The 22,581-nt window shown below is 47.6% G+C and overlaps 1 protein-coding gene across 1 annotated transcript in view; it reads right to left on the reverse strand.

Moving 5' to 3' along the window:
- The window catches only part of SRRM4 (serine/arginine repetitive matrix 4), a 45,189-nt gene that overhangs the window by 4,113 nt on the left and 18,495 nt on the right, over window positions 1-22,581 (reverse strand). Inside the window, exons 7-11 of the mRNA XM_069557942.1 lie at window positions 21,453-21,609; window positions 8,292-8,596; window positions 5,470-5,673; window positions 2,292-2,402; window positions 1,190-1,330 (exon numbers count right to left, since the gene is read on the reverse strand). Of these exons, the coding sequence (XP_069414043.1) occupies window positions 1,190-1,330; window positions 2,292-2,402; window positions 5,470-5,673; window positions 8,292-8,596; window positions 21,453-21,609 (918 nt within the window). The remainder of the gene's footprint in view (window positions 1-1,189; window positions 1,331-2,291; window positions 2,403-5,469; window positions 5,674-8,291; window positions 8,597-21,452; window positions 21,610-22,581) is intronic.

Genomic DNA, 22,581 nt, shown 5'->3' on the forward strand with positions numbered 1-22,581 from the left:
CTTCCTCCAAGTCCACTCCAAGGATACCTCTGAAAGTCAAGGCAGAGAGTGTAGGACTCCCACCGCATGTCTCAGGCCAAGGCAGGCTGTTCAGTGAGACGTCTGAGACATGACACCATTACCTTGCCTTACCGTCTGGGGCACAAGCTCTTTTTTCTCCTTCAGGTCATCTCTAGTGAAGAGGCATGGGCAGCCAGGGTTCTCCTTTCCTTGTGGGTCTCTGGACTGAGGAGCTGACCCTTGGAGGACCAGGAGGAAGACCCACCAATTTTCAAACGCCGCTTTTAGGGCAGCATTCGGCCATTTTCTCCATGTCAAGGCCTGAGGATTCTCTTCTGGGGCTTTTCTCATCTGAGGCTTTACCTGTTGCAGAAATCTTTACCTACCAAGTCTGACCATCCAGTCCATCACAGTGGCACACAGTGGGCTTAGTGCTCTGCATTTAAGTGTGTAAATTGCACTCATATCTCTTTGCCCCTTTTCATTTTATCCTTTTGACACTTCTAGGAGTTATTTCCTCCAGCAGTTTATGGGTGAAAAAAAGATTCTGGGAGGTGAAGAGACTTTCCCAGCTCACCCGGAAAGTGGCACAGCCAAGATTCCTCTCCAAAATACTGGTCTTCCCCTTACCCACTAGCGCACCCCCCCGCCCCCCCCCCCCCCCCCCCCCCCCCGGCTTCTGGTACCTAAACAATCCGGTTCGCCCTCTCTACACTTGGTTCAGAGTATACAACCTACAGTTGTATTCAAGCCTTGCTTCTGGGTGCGTGGGTCTAAGGGTAGAGGTCTGTTGCCACTGCCTGGCTCCACCCCCATGCAATGTCCTCATTCAGTTCCTTGCTTGCGTCTCCTATTGCAAGGCCAGACCATTCTATGGCCCAGCCCAACATTCGGCATCCCCGCAGCTTCCGCAGCTTCTGGCCACACCCGATTCCTCAGGCCGGCTCCACCCTTTGGCCTGCCACCTCATTCGAGCCCCGCCCACCGCGCCCGCCCCCTTCTGGCAAGCCCTCCGGGTGGTGGGGTGCTGACTCGCCCCAGGCTTTGAACTGAAACCTCATTCCAGCGGTTGGGGAGGTCCCTGAGCTCCTACAGTCCTGAAATGCAGCCCAAAGGAGGCTCCAGAGGGTGGGCGGGTGGGAAGGGAGTGCAAGTGAGGTGGAGGTGGTACCGGGCTTCCTGGCCTCACCTCGTTATCCTCCGCGCCTCCAGGTGGCTCGGGGAGTCTCTCCGGCGCTTCCGCATGGGCGAGTAGGACCGACGTCTCCGCCGAGCTCGCTCGCGCTCGCGTTGCTGCGAATCCTTCTCGCTGTACTTGGGGTTCCGCTCCCTGAAGGGGTACGGCGATGGGGTGGTTACTGGGGAGCTGAGGCTGCCCTGGTTTTTTCGGTGTGAGCGTGTGGGAGAAGGGCACCCACTTTGCCCTCCTGCCCACTTTACCCTGCTGGGGCAAGGGACAGGGTCAGCATGGGCCCCCAGGAAGGCCGGAGGGAAGATAGCATAGCTATGGGAGAGTCTACGTGGATGACTGGCTACTGAGGAGGGGTGCAGCTGGGCGTGGGGAGGGGTGTCAGCCTTTGAAGGTGGGCATTGCAGGGGTCAGGATATGAAGGTTAGGTGGGTGAGCCCAGGTGCCGAGTAAGAAGTGAGAATTAGGGGCTCTGGATATAGGGATGTGGGGTAGTACTAGTGTGAAGAGGCTGAGGGCTGGGGATATGAATTCCGGGGTATGGCTGAGGGTTAGGGGTAAGTACATGAGGATGCAGGGAGGTTCTGGGGGCCTGAACGCCGCTCGGATAGGACATAGGGAACCACTAGGAATGCTGAGTCATCTTCCCATCCATAAGCGGGCGGGGCTTGACCTGAGAGGTACTGAACAGATCTAGGGAGATGATGCTCCAGAGAAAGGATGTGGGAGAGGAGTGAGTGAGGGAGTGAAAATCGCTCAGTCGTGTCTTTGTGACCCCATGGACTATACAGTCCATGAAATTCTCCAGGCCAGAATTCTGGAGTGGACAGCCGTTCCCTTCTCCAGGGGATCGTCCCAACCCAGGGATCAAACCCAGGTCTCCTGCACTGCAGGCGGATTCTTTACCAGCTGAGCCACCAGGGAAGCCCAAGAATACTGGAGTGGGTAGCCTATCCCTTCTCCAGCGGATGTTCCTGGCCCAGGAATCGAACCGGTGTCTCCTGCATTGCAGGCAGATTCTGGACCTGAACAAAGGAGCATGGCCGGAGGTGGAGCCTAGCTTGAGGGGGGTGGGGTCAGTGCCTGGGGGCGGGGCCTGTACCTGCTGGGACTGTAGCGGGAGTAGCTTGGGCTGCGGCGTGACCTAGAGCTCCTGCTAGGCGGGCTTCTCTTGCCAGACTTGGAGGAATAGCTGGGAGAGCGCGAGGAGGACCTGGAGGAGAGGAGAGGAGAGGAGACAGCCGCTGAGGGGCCTGCTGAGCTCCCCCGGGCTTGCCCCGTCTGTCTAGCCTTTCATTCAGCGGGTCACCGGGCCTTTTTATTTCTGGAGGTCAGGCGGAGGAACCCAAGCCCTTACTGAGGATGAAATCCCCTCCCTTTTGGATGGTTAATAATAATTATTATCAACAACTTCCCTTTATTGAGTTCTTCCTATCCTGGCCATTTAGTAGCTGTGTTGCCTTGGGTAGATGATTTCACTTATCTGGGCCACTTTTCTGATCTGTAAAATGGCAAAAGTACTTACCCAATTAGAATTGTCAATTAAACAAGTAAATTAGGGTAAATTACTTAGCATTTTGTGTACAGCCAGCACACAGGAAATGTTTATTATTATATGATTATTATGTATTTTACTATGTGCCAGATTTTGAACTGAATGTTTTGTGTATATTATCCCATTTAATTCTCAGCACTTCCTAGGGTTAGACTCTGTTATCAATCCCATTCTATAGATGGGGACGCAGAGGCAGAGAGAGATGATGTGATTTGTTCAAGGTCACTCAGCTAGTCACTGTCTGTTTGGCTACAAGATGCTCCTGACTTCTGCTGGACGATGCTGTGTGCATGCAAATTACTAGCCTCTATGCTGTTTCCAGACTTCTTCCCTCTTGCTAATGCCTCCCACTTTTAAAGAAACCAATCCCTGGTTTCTCCACCAGTTTCCCGGAAACATCTACCCTGCTTCCTCAGTCTTTCAATTAATTTTCATTTCACAGTTGATGACCTGATCTGCTAGTTGCTCCTGCTAGGGTTGGGAGGGATCATGCGGCCGTGTCTGTGTTCAGTGGGAAAGAGCACTGTGATGGGTTAGCAGTGTCTGCCATGGGCACAGGGATGAGTAGGGGGGACACTATCCCAAGTTTTCCTATCTGTTTTCAATTTGAAAAGAAGTCTTGCTCTAACTTGCCCTCACCTATGTGTTCCTTAGTCCCTTCCTACTTTCTTGAGTGAGTGAAGTCGCTCAGTTGTGTCCGACTCTTTGCGACCCCATGGACTGTAGCCTACCAGGCTCCTCCCTCCATGGGATTTTCCAGGCAAGAGTACTGGAGTGGGTTGCCATTTCCTTCTCCAGGGGATCTTCCCGACCCAGGGATCGAACCCAGGTCTCCCGCATTCCAGGCAGACGCTTTAACCTCTGAGCCACCACGGAAGTCCTACTTTCTTAGGCGATCATAATAACTATCGCTCTGGGACTCTATTCTGACATACTGTCCAGGGTGAGGAAAGGAGTGTGGACAAGGAATAGGTCCTAGGTCAGTATGTCCAGCTGTGGCCCCCGAAAAATTTGCTTTTTCCAACTTGCTCTTTCCCCATCTATTGAGAGATATTAGTAAAGACTGTGAAGATGAAACATGTTTTTGAACACTTTGAGAGGATGTCAGGCATTTCTATCCACTGTGGTACATACTGTCCTTTTTCTGTGGAACCAGATGAGTCATTTTTCATACTTAAAAATCAGAAATAACTGCTCTTCCAGGCAACTAGTTCAATTTTTATCTTTTTTGTTTATAATGTAAAGGAACAATTTCCCATTTTCATCTGCCAGGGAGCTCAGAGTCACATTGGCAGCACACCTCCATAGTCTCAGGACCTTGGGGGCTGGTTCCAGGAGCCCCTGTAGATAAAAAAATCTGTAGATGCTCAAGAACCTTTTATAAAATGGCAGAGTACATTGAATACACTGGTCTTTCATAAATAGGGATGTGAAACTCCCAAGTACAGAGGGCTGACTATACAGAAAGGTAGGACCTGCCGTTGGGAGTTAGCCTTCTTCCTGATTTAATTCTATTTCTCTCTCTCATTTTCCATTTTGCCTGATTTTTTCTTCTATTTATGTCACTCTATCATGTTGAATTCCTTGCCCCCTTATTCTGAATGAACTGGTCTTGAGGTAAACACCTACATGTAAGTAACTGTGTTTTGATTATATGGTTGCAACAGAGAAACAGTCTGGTTGCTGTTGAAAGTTCTTGTTTGTAGAGGGACGCTGGACTCCATGAAGCCATGGGTTGATTAGATTGGATGCAATCTTTCAATTCCTGAGATCTCATGTCTCTGCATTCTGCTATATCATTCCACATGAGAAAATCAAGTAATAACCAATGGTTATTGGCATTGAGTGGTAAAATGCAAAGATGGGCCCAATTCTTCTCCTTGTATCCGTTCCCGTTGCAAGATGACTTTACAGTTCCTCCCACTAAAAGGAGCATCCCTTGTATCTATCTATCTGGATTGGTCTTGTGACTTGCAGTGGTTAAGGAAACGGCTGAAGAGATCATGCTGCTTCTAGGCTGAGGGCTTGCATACTACTGCTCTCTTTTGGAACCCTGCCATCACCACATGAACAAGCCCAGACAAACCTGCTAGAAGATGGGAGGCCACGTGGAGCAGAGATGAATCAGCTGGGGTCATCCAAACAAGCCAGCCCCCAGCCAACCCACCAGCTGAGTCCAGCCCAAACTGCTGACCCACAGATTCAGGAATGAAGTCAAAACTCACTGATAAGCATGCTACATTTAGGGGCATTTTTTCTTTCTTTCTTTCTTTTTTTTTTTTTGCTGTGCTCCATGGCGTGTGGGATCTTAGTTCCCTAACCAGGGATGGAACCTGTGCCCCCTGCAGTGGAAGCACAGAGTCTCAACCACTGGACCACCAGGGACGCCTTGGGGCAATTTTTGTGCAGCAGAAGATAATTGATACACATTAGTGGATCCTCATGACAATAACAGCAATAAAAACTGATATTATGTTCCAAGTACTGATTTAAGTGTTTAATAGTCCTCAGGACAATCCTTCAGGGTAAGATATATTACAGTTCTCATTTCAGTAGGGGAGGAAACTAAGGATCAGAGAGGTTAACTGACACCCAAGGCCATTAGCTAGTAATGGATAGAATGGGTATTTGAACTCAAATCTGTTCCATTCCTGTTCCTTGGGGCTGAAAGGACATCTCTAGTTACCCTAGCTAGCTGAAGATTCTAGGTCCAAACTGCACTCACCTTTTCCCAGAGGAGGTGGATCGGCTCCTGGTGTACCTGGGGGAGGCTCTGGGGTTTGGGGATCGGGAGGAGTGGCTGGAGGAGCGTGTGCTGGCGTAGGAGGAGCTTCGGGAGCACCCTCTCATGGGGGAGCTCCGGTCTGTGGATGGGACCAAATTGGACTTCTTCACCTCGGTGCATTCCAGACATGGTGACTGAAATCCTCTGCATGGGGGAGAACCACTGTTAGCACTGGCCTTCCCACTGGTCTGGGGGTGTCTTGAGCTGATACTCACCTCCCTACCTTTGCCTTGGCTGTGGTGCTTTTGCAACCAGCGCCGCCCCCCCCCCCCACCCCCCACCGCCCCCACCGACACCTTTCCCCCTCTTACTACCTCTGAAAAGATTTCCCAGACCACAGATGTTAGACGAGTAGAGATAGAGTAGAAAACACACCAAAGGAGAGGGGGCAGGGTGGGTGTGATCAAATCCCATGGTGCAAGATTTAGTTTCTCTCCTGTCTTTTTCAGTCCCTCTGATTATATTAATGAGAAAGCCTGGGTTGGGTACTAGTGGGTTTTTACTGTCTCTTTTAACACTTGCAAAGAGAGAGAGCAGGCCTGAGACTCAGAGCCTTGGGTAGGCAACTGTAACTAAAATTAAATACTTTGTTTTAATCATATGTATTTTCACAGGTGCCTTCTATTAGGACAAGAGATAAAAATTTTCTATTTAAGATAGTACTATAAGTTTCCTTGTATTAAAAAGTGAGTTTATTAAAGTAAATAAAAGTAACAGAAGTACCTGGATATGGAACAACTCAAAAACTGGCTGATTTAAGTTCGGGAAACTGGTGTAGCCCATTTTGTAGATGGGGGAATGGAGACCTAAAGAAGGGTAGAGGCTTGTTCAAACTCACACAAAGGACGGGGTCCTGTCATATCCTCCCCTTGCCTAGAGCCATGCTGGATTCCTGTTGGTTCTTAGTAAGGTCATGTTCTTTTGGATTGGGCCAAGGGTCAAGTTCAAATCACATTAATATAGGTTTATTGTGACCCAGCCCCTGCTCAGCCTCCAGTCTCAGCTCTGGCACTTTCCTCTCTTGACTTCAGCCATAATGGATTACTTGTTTCTCCTGGAACAGTCCTGTTCCCTTCCTTGTCTGCATGCCTTAGAACATTCCCACTGCCTGGAACCCTGTTCCCTCTCCTCTTCATTTGACCAACTCCTACTCGTGGTTTCAGGCTTTCGACTCCCTTCGGTTTGCTTGTGTCACCTCCATTGTGTTATCACAACCCCCAGCCCCAATGCCTCCCCAACCCCTAGATGGCTTGCTTGGTCTTATAATTGTTATCTCCCTCGACCAGACACCAAGCTTTCTGGAGACAGAACTCATGTCTCTCTGGACACTGTATCTCAGCACCTGGGACAGAGCCTGAGACATTATGTCCTAGGTCATCAATAAACAGCTATGGAATAAACATGCTGAGCCTCTTAGCATCCTGGATGCTTCACAAGCATCACCTCATTTATTCCCCCAACAACCTTAGGAAGTTGGTACTATTATTACCCCTTATTTACAGAGAAGACTCAGAAGGGCGAGTTGCTTGCTCAAGGCCACCCAGAGTCTCAAATCCTGATCTGTCCAGCTCTGAAGCCCATGTCCCTGGTCCCTTGCCAGCCCCCACTTTTACTGTCTATGGTTCCCCTGATTTAGAACTGATGTCTCTTCCACTCTGCCCTCTGCTCATAGCTGACATGACATAAACAGCAATGGGTTTAAAGATCATTTATATTTCACAGTGAAAGTTTGGGTCTAAATTATTTAATCCTGCTGTCCATGTAGATCAGATTAAGCAGGTACCTGCTAGATGCTGTTCAGGCTTAACTGCAGTTCTGGAGACACAAATCTATTTTCAGTCCTGATACCAGCCCTTATTAACTGAGTTTCTTTAGCTTCAGTTTCCCCATTAGCTAAAAGAAAGTTATAGTAGTACCTATCCCATAAAGGTTGTGGAAGGAGTTAAGGAAGATTATCTGTGGAAAGCACCTGGCATAATACCTAGCATTTAGTCAGGGCTCCATAAATAATAGTTTGTTACTGTTGTTGTCCTTGCTATGTTCAGTATTTCCTGCATAATGGCTTTAAAGTAAATACTGTGGTATATTTTTAAATGATAGTGACTTAATGTTAAGACTTTCTCCTGGAATTATTGATAAAATTGACATCTTTTTTTTTTTTTCCTGCCCAACTTCCATTCCTCCTTCTGATTAACAGTACCCTGCTTTCCCTTCAGAGAACCAGGCTTCCTTCAGTTTTCCTGTACACAGGAAAATTCATTAGCTCTGATGGTGGCATGTGACAAATTCTAGCCAAGAACACAGCATCCTCTGGGCAGTGTGTGTGGTCTTGGGTGAGCAAGCTGGACTAAGCAGAGCCAATGAGCATTTGCCTTGATAGTTTGCTGAAATTTTGGGAAAAGAGGCATTTCCCTTCCATTGGCTGGCTAGATTGACAGGATGTTAACTGGATGGCATACTTGCCAATGTTTTGGGAAGATCTGCTTGAGAATAAAGCCAAGAGTGGGAAAGCACAGCTGAGAGAAGTGATGGGAAAGGCAACTTCTCAATGACACATTTTTGAGACCCTGGAGCCAGCTATACCTGAAGCTGATCTCCTTGATCCCCCCCCCCCATTATTCTAATTTCTCTCTCTTTTGCAAATAAAAGTCTCCTGGCTTCGAGTGTGTGTGTGTGTGTGTGTGTGTGTGGTGCAGTGCCAGGGTGAGAGATGAGATGGTGGAGCTCAGTCAGAACTCCTCCCCCCATCCAGGTGCACTGACCTTGACTCTCTGCCCCTGCTGGTGGGGGAGAGGTTCTCCAAAGTGGCCTCCTTGTTCTGGGGTGAGGAAGTGGTGAAGGAGTTCCCTGAATCAGAGGTGTTTCCACTGTTGGGGTCCTGGCTCTTGCTCAGGCCCCCACTGGGGCTCCCCTTCTCTTGACCCCGAGACCTGGTTGAGCCGATCTGGGTGGAGGGTGGCGAGGAGGTGTCGTTGCCTGAGTCATACTCCTGGGAGCGCCCTCGGGAGGTGGTGAGCGGGCTGGCTGTTTTGGTAAAGAGGTCAGCAGCAGACCCCGGCCCAGCGATCTGAAAGCAAAAACACCCGTTGGACACTGCTGAGCGCCGGGCCTGTGGGTTGCGTCTAAATAACCAAGAAATGTTTACCATCATGATGCACTGTAACGAAAGGAAAGAGAGAGAGGAGAGGAAAGAAGAGACGCCAAAAAACAAAAGCACAAATTCCTGAAAGAATACCACAGAAAGGAGATCTTTTTTTTTTTTTTTTTTTAAACCCCCTGCTAGGATAACTGGAAGATTTAGGTATCATGCAGAGAAAAAGCATGCGATCCAGATTAAACAAAAGAAAAAGGAAATTATACAAAATTTCTAATGAATTAACTCAAACAAAAGAGACAACTTAAAAGAAAGGGGGTGTGTGTAAACACCCTTAACCTAAAACAACAATAAAAATAAAGAAAGGTAGGGGGAAAGAAAGGAAGCTATGGGCCTGAAAAAATACATCTTGAAACTTAAAAACGACAAAAGGAGATAAAGCCAAAATTTTAAATGTCAACCAAATCTTCAATGAATTTGATTTTTTTTTCTCTTAAAGAAAAAGTTGCCCAAATAGAACCCTAAACAAATATCACATGGGGAAAAGAAATGAAATAAAGATGAGAGGGTTTTTTTAAAATATAAAGTCAAAGTCACAAAATGATATTTTAGTAGTTTTCAACTAAAGGGGAAAAGAAAGGGTGGGGGGACAAAAAAAATGGAAGTCAAATTGTCTGACTGAAAACAAACAAAAAAAAAGCTCTCTACAGATATTTGCGTGTGTCCTTTCCCCCTGGAGAAGGTAGCTAAGGTTCTCGAGTGGCTTCTAATAAATTCTCTCATGTCTTTGCGGATTATATCCACTTACCAAGCAAGAACTCCTCCTTTAGTAGGTAGGTAAGGTGTAAGAGAAAGGGAAGAGCGGGCAAGGTGAGTCCATCATTAGAGTCGCAAATGACAAGTAAAAACACACACCTTTCTGTACATCCTCGCACTTGGCCCTGAACTTTGGATTTTGGGTTTTCAGTGTTCTTGACAGGTGAAGCATCACTTCTGGCTGACTTTCTCAGTAAGGGGACCTCAGGCCATCAACACTAACCTTGCCAGTCCCTTAACGCCCAAGTTGGATCAAGAAACCCTTGCTGACAATGCAGATGGTAGCTAGAGTTTGCATCAATCTGAGATGTCAAGATGGGGGGTGGGGCACAGGGAGGATGTGCTTGTAACGGACAGCTTTGGGAGGGGCTTGGAGATTTGGCTTTGGAGTGACTGGGAATGCAGAAGGGCCCCCAGGATCCTGGGTGTGGCTGATCTAGAACAGATGAAGAAGCAAAGGAGGCGATGGAGAGCCAGCCCTTGGGAAGGCTATAGAGTGTTTAGAAGTATAATGGATGGTTTTCTTTAAACACTCAAACCAGTCTCAGCTCAGATGACACAGTGGGCTCAGTTCTGGTCCCCATCAATATACAATGCTTAGCTGTGGGCAAGAGGGACCTCTGCCTGGGTCTCCTCCAGTGACAACCATTCCCATGGGTCGAGAAATCTGCGGGGCTACCTGGAAACCTTTCCTTGAGATTAGTCTCTGGAGACCTGAAGTCCCGGAATTCTCTGTTTAAATGGCTGCTGAGTCCCCTTCCAGGGTCTCTTCAGGCTCTCCATGATCTATTCTCCCAGGGATAGACCATGCTTCAAGTGTGCACATTTGTAGGTCCAAACATGGCTATCTGAATGGAATTTGGACGTTTGGACTGAGGTGTCCATGTCCGTGTGTGAGAGGTCCGTCACGGTGATGAAGCAAGATGTAGGGGGAGAATGGAAGGGACCAGGGCGTTGGGGCAGATTCTCTCCACACTGTCATGTTGTGGTCCGGCACTCCGAGGGGTCCGAGGCTCTAAATCCAAATCTGACTCTCCCGATCATTTCAAGGATATGTTTGCCAAGATAGGAGAACATACTTCATCTAAGTTTGCTGTCTTGATTTAAAACATTTAGTGTGTGGCTTCTCCTTCTATACTCTTGTCCCAGGCCCTGCAAGTATTAGCATAGGTCTCGCCATCAAAAGCTTGCTTCCCCCGCCCAGTTTCCCCCATGAACTTTGAGCCTAAAGAAGGGGGGCTCTAGGGATTTCTTAAGGAAATATTTCTGTCTTCTCAGCAAATGGTCATGAGGGTGCGATACAGAGACACTGGAACAGAATAATAGCAATGGCTTCACCAGCTCAGGATATCAGCTCCTGGAGTTGGGGAGGCAGAACTTCCTTTGCAGATTCTCCCAGGAGGCTTTGCACACCGACAAGGTGATGGTCCAGCTTTACCAACTTTCACCCAGTGCGGCTGCCACTTCCCATTTGACAATCTGGCTAGTTTTGCTCTGGGACAAGGGATCTTAAAATAAAGTTGCCCAAGTGGGGCTTTCTAGTGTGAGATTTCTTTTAAACTTAATGTAAAGACCCCTTTTCCATTCAGCTCCTTTTTGTCTTCTAGTTCGCAGGCTGGATGCCAAACCTTTACCACCTCTGTGAGTTCAGTGTTTACATGTGTATTTCCACCACCTCTGTCAGGAATGAGAAAGCATCACACAGGCAGCTGGACCCTGGGACCTGGACTCTCAGGCTGTGGTTTGGTCTGGGCTCATGGAATCTTTGCCTCAGAGATGATGAGTGTTTGGTAGCCAGTGTATCACAAGTGATTCAGGTAAGCCCTTCCTGAAGGAAGCCAGGCTGGACAATGAATATAATGGATTTCGTTATCTTGTGGCTTGCTACCTGGAGGCATCCAGGCCAGGCTTTTCTCCACCCAGGTACTCATTTCCACCTTGACTACTAATTTCACAGCATATGTCCCGGTGCATCCTGGGTACCCAGGAAGAAGGACTTCCTGAATGTAAGGCCCCTCAAGGCTAATGGATATAGACAGGGACCTTGCCTTTTTCACATTCTCAATCCCATGCACTGAGCTCATAGTGACACTTTCAGTGTCCCTCCACCTGACCACAATCACTATCCACACGTAACAGAACTGAGAACTGTATAAGGGATCATGCTTTTCTATCATTGCCAGAAAACAGAGATAATCGTACTACTGAAATGTCCTCACTAACTTGACCCTATGCTAAAAATACCAACCTCTCTTAAAAGTCCCATTTCTTTGAATGAACCTAAATTCTTTGACATGCGTGACAGTGTCCTTTACAACCCAATCCTGTGTCCTTCACAAACCTCATCTCTTCCATACAGCCCCTCCCCAGTTTTGGTTTGTGCAACCTTAAGGCAATCAATTGGGAAGTTTTCTTGGTTTTGCCACCACATCTTGCTTTCCCAACCCCAGGCCATTTGCACATGCCATTTCCTCTGCCTAGAACATTTTCCCTCTGTTCCTTACTTCACATGGATAAATTTATTCATCCTCCAGTTTACGCATCACCTCCTCTTGAAAGCCTTCTCTGAGTCCCAGGCCAGGATAACACAAAACTCTCTATTTCATTCATTCTTTCATTCATCCCTTCACTCATTCAAAAATGAGTGGCTTTTGTCTGCCACAGCACTGTTACTGGGTGGGATAATTACCTGTCTCTATCTGGATGGGCTGAAAGTTGGGGTCTTGAGACCAGCTCAGGGCTGGGCATGTGAGCTACAGAGAACTTCTATAATCAAGTTTTAGGTCCAGGTCAGTGGTGGAGAGAAAGAAAGCTCTCCCCCAACCCAGCCCTCCTCGGGCCTACAATCTCAGAGAAAGCAAGAGTCTATAGATGCTCAACAGCGTAAGCTCTAGGCTAAGGTGAGAAGCTCCAGACCTGCGGAGCCTTCCAGATGAGACAAGCAGTGCTGGGTCTCTTTACTTCCTTTGCCGCCTTCTGCTATTCTGGGAGGTCAGGTTAAAAGATGAACTGGGTCTGGTCTTTCGTACTCAACAGGGCTGCTGGCCCACGCAGTGACTTTGTTTGGGTGCTAGAATGGTGTTCCTCCTGGGTCAGGAAATTGAAAACGGTGCCCCTTCTGGTCAGACAAATTAGAAAGAAAGGTACACCTTTCTCTGGACTGAAGCAGCCCCATGTCTGTTTTCATAGCTGGCTTGACAAATGGAGAGTCAGTGGGGTTTAACTCCAAAGCCTTTGGACAAGGCACAACTAGCCTAATGACATGCCTGGCAGGTCCTGGATACACGAATCTTGACCTGTCTGACCTGCTCTAAGGATTACTTTGAGGGTTGGGGGAAGAGGTGGTAGCCCAAAGACGTTCATTTCTGTTACCTTCAGCTGACCTCTACTTGGTTGTGTCTTTACCAGTCTTGGCGGGCTCTGCCCCTGTTTCCAGATGATGGAAATATTTTTGCAAACTCATTAGGGATGTCCAGATTGTTTAAAGACCTGTTAGTCTTGGATCCCTCCTTCTCCAGAGGAGGGAAGATATAGTTCAGGGGGGCCAAAGGCAGAGTGTAGGGTGTGTGTGTGTGTGTGTGTGTGTGTGTGTGTAAGGGGGTGCCATGACAATGCAGAGGAGCCCTTCAAGTCGAGGACATAATGACAGGCAGATAGCAGAGGCCTCTGTGCTCTTGCCTCCTGTCCCTAAGTGTCTCTCTCCTTGTCAGATACTCCCTTCCGCTCTGCCACGGAAGAGGCAAACTGCTGCCCACTGGACGCTGACACGACAGGACGGCCCCCCGTGCTGCTCCCTGTCTTTCATTTTGATACCAGGCCTCTCACAATTCATCTTCTTCTTCATCTATGGGAAATTTCTCTTCTATGCACATAACTGCTCTCTGCTCCTATATCCCCATCTTAGCTGCAAAACGGTCCTCAAGAGGCTCACTGGGAGGAGTCATTCTAGACCCACTTTTGTGCAGGAACAACGCACTCATGGTACTGGGGGCCCCTGTGTAAGGCCTGGGACCCTCTTACCGGGTTTCTCTTCTGTGGTCCACTCTGAACCCTTCCTCCATCTCAGTCGTGTCCTTCTTTCCATGTCTTCACAAAGGCCTATTTTGGGGGCTTTGCACAAAAATTCAGCCCCTGTAAGCTTTGTTTAATCTCAAAGTGAAATAACACCTGTCTCCATATGGATCCTCCTAGAAATTGAGACAGGAATTTGAGTGCTGGCAGCTTATTTGAGACCAAGGAATCTATTTGAGGGGTAGTGAGCTGGGGGAGAGAAAAGAGAGAGGACAGAACTGGCTCCAGAATTCATCTCAACCAAGGAGGGAGCTGGATATTTACACACCAGTTCCTCACCACTCATGGGTTAAAGGTTGCCCCCAAGACGGGTCAATTCTCCAGCAGTTTCAAACTGCCGCCCAGCCAAGCAAAGTGGTCTTTGGCAGCCAGAGAGCAATACCTGGAAGCTGGACACTGGCAGTATGTGAAGTGGGGGTGGGGACGTAAATGGACAGCATGTCTCAACACCCCAAATCACCCCTAGAAAACTGACAGGCCAAGTTATGCTTTGTTTCAGAGTTTCAAGTTATGCTTTCTTTGGCGCACTTATTGGCTAAGCAAATTTATGTTTGCCAATAAATTTGAAGGATCTGTCAACATTGTAGTTGGGCATACTCACATAGCAAACCCATTTCTAGTTCATGCTGAAACCTAAGAGGATCTGGCAAGATTGAGTTGACATTCCTGCTGGGTAATAATCAGTTTGTGAGTAATTGGAGCTGCTCCTTTAGATGGGGCATGTGCTTTCCTGTCCTCAGGCCTTACGGGGTCCCTGTTGCCTGTATCTATTAGTGGACTGGCCCCGGAGACATCTAAGTTTGTGACTCTCTGTTCTAAGTGTTCATCGCTACCCAGAATCTATCTGAAAGCAGCACAAACATAGGGCATCTTGTGCATTTCATGTCTCCCTCCCATCTTCCCCATCTCTGCCCTTTCAAACCCTCTTGGATTTTGTCAGTGAAAGGAGTCAGGAGACCAGAGCCATGGAGCCCTATCCAGACCCCAGAGTTATTACACGCTCTTCCCTTTTGGGTAATGATTGCCAGTCTCAGATTTTCTTTAAGGACAGATTGCTTTTCACAAACTCATGGCCATTGGGACTAAACAAATGAGTATGTTCCCTTTATTCTTTTAGCCCCCACCAATGTGAAGATGCTAAAGCTGAAGCTCTAGTACTTTGGCCACCTCATGCGAAGAGTTGACTCATTGGAAAAGACTCTGATGCTGGGAGGGATTGGGGGCAGGAGGAGAAGGGGATGACAGAGGATGAGATGGCTGGATGGCATCACTGACTCGATGGACGTGAGTCTGAGTGAACTCCGGGAGTTGGTGATGGACAGGGAGGCCTGGTGTGCTGTGATTCATAGGGTTGCAAAAAGTCGGACACGACTGAGCACTGAACTGAACTGAACTGAAGTGAATGTGAAGCTCATTTTTTTTTTAACTCATAAGCTTGCCTCTTCTTTTTCCTTAATATACTCAGCATCAACACTTGGATTTTTCTAATAAGTAATTAAATCCCCCACCACAAGCTCCAGCTCCTGGTGTTTCACTGGGAGTCTCTCTCAGCCCTCCAGGGAAGCTGGCACTGTTATTTATTGTTTTTGTTTCAAATCATTATTTAATCAAGAACGGGGAAAAAAGGCACCCTCTCACTTACACTTCAAAATTTAATTTCAGCTGAATTCTGAGATCAAGAGGCAGCACGGCCTAATAGGTTACAAAAATACAATCAAGAAGAGAATTCCAATTAAACTGAACAAGTCCATTTACTGAGCTTCAAATGGCCCCATGGAGAGAGATGGCTATAAATTTTTTTTCCCTCCCTGCCATATGGGGGACCGGAAATTCTCATGTGAATGTAGAGCTGGATGGCGGAGCTTTTAGCTAGAGGGTTCTGGTTATTCCCGCCCCCCTCCCTTTTTTAAACCCTTTTGTTTCACAAAGACATTAAGTTTATTTTCCTCCCTGTTGTTCATCTTCCTTTGCACACTAATTAGGAAGACAGCAACAGAATAGATTCATTGACCTGTTAGGAGTTCATTTGAGAGGGGGAGGGATGGAAAAAAGACAGGGATCTGCTGAGGATGGTAGGGAGATGACAAAGTCCTTTAGGGCTGCGGGGTAGGGGACTGTCCCATTGGGCTGTTCAATAAAATTGACCTTGGGCCCAGGGACATAATCTTGCCTCCTCTCTCCTTCCCTCCATCAGGAAGCTGAAGGGGACTGGTAGCTTCAACCTCACCATTTCTTATTCGCCCTTCCTGTTTTAGAAGCCCCTCTTGATAGCCCTCAGCCTACCTGTTCTTGAAAATTTCTACATGGCTCCAGTTAGGCAAAATTTTCACAAGTCCAAATTCAAATGAGAAAATAAGTTCAGTGGAATGAGTTCTTCATCCAGCTAAATGCATCTGACTTAAAGTCTCATCCTTTCTTCTGAGGCCATGGCTATTCCCCCTCTTCTGCCTGGTACATGTCCCTTTCATTATAGAAAAGGGTGGTTTTCTTTTTTCCATCCTTGCTTGGCAAAAGTAAAAGTTGACAATGTGATTCCATTTTCCATTTAAAAAGAATAACTGGGGAAAAAAAAAAGGATAACTGGTCCCACATGCCTGAGTCTCCCAGCCCCTTCTGCATTTTAGTCCCTCTCCTCTCCAAACTACAATGAATGGAACTGAATAGTGAGTCTCCCAGTTTGAGCAAGGGCTCAAAGCCTTTTGCAGGATGTACAAGAACCTGGGGCAGACATGGGAGGGCTGGGCCCTCCATGTATACTCCCTCAGGCTCATTTCCCCTGGTATGCAAAACAGGAGGCTTTTCCTGTCATTCCCCTAGAGTTGTTCTGAAGTTTGTCTGAGATCTTAGATACAATTAAACTTTTCGAGGCCAGGGATGTTTCAAAAACATCATGTCTGGGTTTATCAGGAGCAAGTTTAATTAAGCCATTATGATGACAAATCATAACACTAGCAACTACTGTATATTGTTATGTCCCTAGCGCCAGGCTGAGTTTGCTCCCAGAATAGAAGCTCCATGAAGGCAGAAACCTTGTCTGTCTTGTTCACTGCTACTCACCAAGCGCCTGGCACGTAGTAGGTGCTTAGTGCATATTTTAAAACTAAATGGACAACTGCTAATTCCACCCTCACAACTACTCCATGAAATAGATATGATTATTAGTTAAAGGTACAGATTGGGACACAATGTCCAGCAAAAGAAAATGACATAAGGGAGGTCAGGTCATTAAGCATCTGGACCCTGAGGGCAGATGTTTTGGGTTTGAATCCTCACTTCTCCACTTAATAGGTACCTTTTACTTAAGTTTTCCAGGCTTTAGGTTATTCATTATAAAATAAGGGTACTAATGGAAGCTCCCTTCAAAGGCTATTATAAGAAATACATGCAATGGCACGTGTAGAATACAGCACATAGTAGGTGCTCAGGGAAGCGTGAGCTATGGCTCAGTCTCACAGGGAGATGAGGTCAAAAACGCCAAATGTTTGGATCTGCTCCAAAGCTCCTGTCGTCCTTACTATCCTCGCCGGCTTCCTCCTGTTCACAAATGAGGCCCTCCTTTATGGAGCCTAAGTTCTGCTTTTTTTTTTTTCAATCTGTGCAAGTTTTTGTCGACAAGGATTATGTGGAAACTGCTGGCTTGCTGGAGGCAGGAGGAGAAAAGAAGCCTGCCTTCTCCTGAGTCTAACTTCAGTCTTGATCAGCCCCTTTAAATTCCTCATCCAGTTAGGGTAGACCTAACTGAGGACCCTCTGCTACAGGGACAGGGTGTGGCCAAACTTTGGAGCCACCAACCTCTCTGCCATCCAGTTGGCCCTCTGGCTATCACAGTAAGCTTCTGAGATATAAGCCACGATTCATACTAGCTCCTGTTCCTCCTAAATGGGCTATCTACTTAAGTCATTTGGCCTCTCGGAGTCTCAGTTTTCCCACCTGAAAAATGGTGAGAATGATGGCACCTACCTCAAAAAATTTTTTTGTGAATCAAATGAGGGGGGGAAAAAAAAACCACCTGTGTAAAGCATGTGATTGTGCCTGGCATGTAGTGGTATTCACCGTTCCCTTTATTCATCAGCCAACTCAACTGGGTGAGCTCCTACTCATCCTACAAAGCCCAACTCATATGTTCCTTTATTTATAAGGTCCTCTCAGATACCAAGACCTCTTAGACATTGTCTGGTCCTTCCTCTGTGGTCCTATTGCATATTATACTTGCTTCTATCACCTCCAAGGCTGATATTGAAAATATTCAGCAACTGGTCGAGTGTGAGTACTGCCCCATCTGAAAGTAACCAGGCTTGGCACTGAAGGGCTGTCAGGTATCAGTGTTCAGCTGTTGGTCTGTGAGAAGGTCCAGAGGGTCTCAGAGGAGGAAAGGGATGGCTTTGTTGACTAGAGAGTGGGTGGCGACAGGGTCTATTTATCAGCTGGTTTGCAAGTATTAAAATACGGACTCAGTCTCAGTCCCAGTGACAATATTTATCCTACAGTACTTCAGTATTCTGTGGATGACTAGGGCATGAGCTCTGGAATTCAGAAGCCTGTTTATTCATCTGTCTCTCTAATGCCTTGAACGGAGATGACTGAGTGTAGATAAGAAATGAATAAGGCCACAAAGGACTGACTCCTTGGGACCCTCCATTTGGATTAGGGCTCTGGCCAAGCAAGAGGATTTCTGGTTATCATCAGCTTATTTATTATTTGCATATTCACATATGTAAATAGGCCCCCTTGATGTCATGTGCCCACCGTGATTCTTTAAAGAGCTGTGCATACAAGATGCCTGCCATGAGCTGTGATGATGGCATAGGACATCTCTTATGCTCCAGCTCCAGAACCCCATCTCCTGTGCTGGAATTCTGTCTCCATCCTGACTCCAGCAATCAATTCCTGTTTCCATTGTCTAGTCTCCGCTGCCTTAACCTAACTCAAACCCCAGTCCCCTCTTTCCCTGCCTCCTTACCCCCGTCCCATCATAGCATCCATTGTTGTGCATTGTCCATTACAGTGTTGTCTGTCTTCTTTATAAGAAGGCACAGGCCATTTCTTATTCACTGGATCCTGAGGGCTACGCCAGAACTGACGCTTTATAGATGCTTAGATAATTGGTAGATTTGAACAAGTCAAGCAAGTGATTCAATGACAGTGACTTTGCTGTTCTCTTTAGCAGAGAGCTCGGGAAAATCTTGGACTCTTGGAAAACCTTTGGTCCACCCTGGTGTCCTCTCCACCCACGCCTGTGCGGGAGAGAGGATGAGAAAGAACCCAGTGTGGAGGGCCCTAGGAGGGCCAGACTTGAGGGGTACCTGATGCCCCCAGGAGTCAGGCAGCCATGAGAAAGGTGGGGCCAGCCATGTGGGCTACAGCTGCCATCAAGGATGGAAGGAAACTGAAAGCAGGGCTTCTACCTGCGGTCTCAACTCATCCGCAGACTGGCCTGGGCCTGGAGCCGTTCCCCCTGCTCCGTTACTGTCACCAGCGCCGCTGCTATTGTTGCCACTATTATTACCACTTCCCTTCTTGGTACTGCTGTTACTTCTATCCACCGCCAGCAACGAAGGACCTACCGCTCACCTGCTTCAGTCTAAAAGTCTTACAGTGAGTCGTTGCATCCTTACAACATCCCTCTTATGAGGTAGGTCTTACTATTATCCTCATTCTGCAGACTCGGGAAAGACGGAGGCATGGAGAGTTTATGTAACTTGCTCAAGGTTCCACAGTTGGAAAATACAGAGCCAGCATCTGGAGTGTTGTCATTTGGACACTCTCTACTATTCGCTTATTTTTGCCCCTGTGCCAAGTACCAGGCTTAGCTGCTTACGAAATTATTTTGCTTTTGTCCCCTGAAGAAGGCTTCTGAAGAAGAGGCTTATTATCTGCATTTTCTAAAGGATGAGGAAAGTGCAGCTGACAAAGTTTTAAATATTTTAACTATCCCTGACTTGGGACCAGGGTTTGATCACAAAATCATAATCTCAGGTTTTTAACAACTCTGACTTGCTGGAGCCCCTGGAAGGCAGTTCTCATCTGTGAGTTCAGATTCTCCTTTTGGAATCTGGGCACTGGGTTCGGTGGGCTCTTAAGGCCTATGCCTTCTAGGTATGGATGAGTTCTCTGCTCTTCTAGTAGGGGCTGGGCCCTAAGAGCCAATGGCCAATCTGGTGCCTCACTCACTGGTGTGGGAGGACAACAGTTTTGGGGGCTGGGGGCGTTAAAATTCAGCTTTTTGCAACACCTTGGTCCTGACGGTTTGGAAACTGTCCCAGGTGAGAGAATACAAGCCATTTGCTCCCAGTGGCACTTTTTATGGAGTGTCAGTTGGGGCCACCGAATGGCTGCCATAAATACCGTGACCAAACAGGTTGGGTGGCTTTCACTAACTTAAAACCATTCTTCCACCTCTTATTGCTGGTATTTTAAATGTGCTACCTTTGCAACAATTCCTTTGGGACACAGGTATGATAATCATGCTTATTTTCCAGTTGAGGAAGCTGAGGCTGGAAGGAGTAAAAGGATTTGTCTGGCCAAGCCAAGTCTTGAGCCCAGGCCTCTGGACTCTGCCTTACTGGGAAGAACTTTCATAGGCATTCATGGAGGGGAGAAGGAACACGAGCATTTACCATCTGCAAATACTGAGCAACTATAGGTACCCTCGCTCTGCAAAAGAAGGGCCTGGGGTGAGCTGCGGACGGTTCCAGCAAGGCAGATTACAGCAGAATTATACCTTCATGATACAGATGTCTTGACTGGTAAAGAAGAGATTCTCAGAATGCACTGTGGATATAACTATTGTGTCCAACCAATGTTTATCATCACCTTCTCTTCCTTGACCTCCCAGCAAGAACCTCAGAGCTTTTCCTTACTTCCACCTCATCCTTTCTAAGGGAGCAGCTCTCTGAAATTTTCACACCCACGCCTAGCTAGAGGAGACAGGACCCTTCCCAGTTGTCAGGTGTACGTGAAAGCTACGTCTGTGTCGAGTCTCCTCCTGTTTCTGTGTCTGTCCCTTTAGAGTCTACAAAAGGCTTTCACAGACTTTCTGTTACTGGGTATCCCCCACAACCCCCCATGGAAGTGGTATTATTTCAAATTTGCCAATGAGAAAACTGAGTTTCAAAGAGGTTGGATGACTTTCTCCAAGCTACACAGCTAAGAAGCCGAGTTCAGACCCAACTCCAAATGCTTTGCTGAGGAGACTTCCTGGCATCAAACTGTCTGAAGCTGACCCTCCTTGCTGACCTAAGGGACTGTTGCATGATCCCATTTAAGGCCAGTTTCTCGAATGGATTCACTCTTGCTTTGCCCTATGGCTTTACTCCATACCTTCATCTTTCTGAGCCTTGGCTTTTTGGTCCCACCTGTGGAAGCAACTAGTGAAGACAGCTGAGTCCTCAACTCCCTGAGACCTTGTGTGAATATGAGAGGTTAAGTGCTATCACCTCCTTGGAGGAAAATTCTCATATATATATATTCTAGGCCGAGTTAATATGGGTGATATCAAATCCCATCTGCTCATCAGTGCTGCAGCCTAGCTGTCAAAGACACAGACCTCGTTGCAAAGCTGCAGTGCCTCTGTTACATCAAAGACCCCTCTTCTCCTTCCCCAAAGAAACCTCCTACGGTGTCTCACACATGCCCTCCTGCAGATGTCACTCTGAAGACCAGAATGTATTTTCACCATTCCCCTCATAAAGATCCTGGGTGTTTCAGGTTTTCCCCATTCCCCCCACCCCACACACCCCCCCCACTTGCCAAGTCCCCAAGCCAAGTGCTGCCAAAGGCTGGTGAATGACCATTCAGTTAAATCAAGAAGGAGGTCTGAAACCAGTGGGATATTTGCCCGAAACTGAATTAAAATGTGTCATACACTGCCCTGAACTTGTGCCTCCACCTCCCCCAAGTGTCCCGGCCAAGACTGGCAGAGGAGGCTGTGCAGAATACTTACTACACCCCTGGCTGACAGGAAGCTGAGCATCTGGAGGGGCTGGCTGGGTTGGGGGCTGGACCGGGCCTCTGGGCTGGCCTTGCAGAGGGTCTTGGAGCAGCGGCGAGAGTGCCTTCGACGGGACTTCCGCCCTCCCTCGGGGGACCGGCCACGGTGCCTGGAGGCAGGGCAGAGAGATCTGAGGGTTTTTGATGGGGAGCGTGGCAGAGAGGTGACTGAAGGCCTAATAGGATCTGAGGACAGCAGAGTGTGTTTGGGTGTGTCTGCGTAAACTATGTATGCGTCCCTCTGCTCACCCACCTGTCCGTGTTCATTCATTCTCTCGTTTGTTTGACAAATGTGTATTCATGTACCTGGCACTGGTCGGGGCTGGGGATGCAGCTGTGAAGACAGAAAGGGTCCCGATGATCCTGATTCAGTTTGCTCTGCTTTGTGTGCCTGTGATTGTCTCTCTGCTTGCCTGTCTGTACGTGACTGTGTGTACGTCTGGGTGTGTCCATCTGTGTTTTCATGTGTTTGTCTATAAATGTAACTGCTTATATCTGTGTGTCTTTGTGTATCTGGCTTCACCATCTGTGAAACAGAGGCATCTTATTGACTGTCACCCAAAACTTTTGAAAAAAAAAATCTGACGAAAACGACAAAGATGCCTTCTGCAGGCTTGTCAGATGTAGATCTGGCTGCCTGTCTGTGTCGGAAACTAAAGGAATCTCTGACTCCTTAGAAAGGGTGTATTTGGACTCGGCATTACTATTTAGCTCTGAGTCACAGTAGTGATAAAAATAACACCTTATGGATTTTCATGGCATTTGTAAGCCCTTCGTAAGGTGCTTTCACAGTCCTCTCTCCATCTCAAAGACACAGACAGGGCAGGTATTATTTCTTATTCCCAGATGAGAGAGCTGAGGCTCAGAGATGTTTAGGAACCTGCCTGACATCACACAGCTTGTAGTGGCAGAACGAGGGTGCTGTGGGGACCAGTGCCTCTGGTTCTTGCACTGGAGTGTCCCTCTCTGCTCTAGGGCCTCTCACTTCTCTACTGAGTGGCCCAAGGGCCAGCTCTCAGGTTGCTCCCACACCTGCTGGAGTGTCCCTTAGCGCAACAGGCACTGGGAAGCTGCGGCAATAG

Source organism: Ovis canadensis, chromosome 17 (assembly GCF_042477335.2).
Source record: "Ovis canadensis isolate MfBH-ARS-UI-01 breed Bighorn chromosome 17, ARS-UI_OviCan_v2, whole genome shotgun sequence".
Classification (NCBI taxonomy): Eukaryota; Metazoa; Chordata; class Mammalia; order Artiodactyla; family Bovidae; genus Ovis; species Ovis canadensis.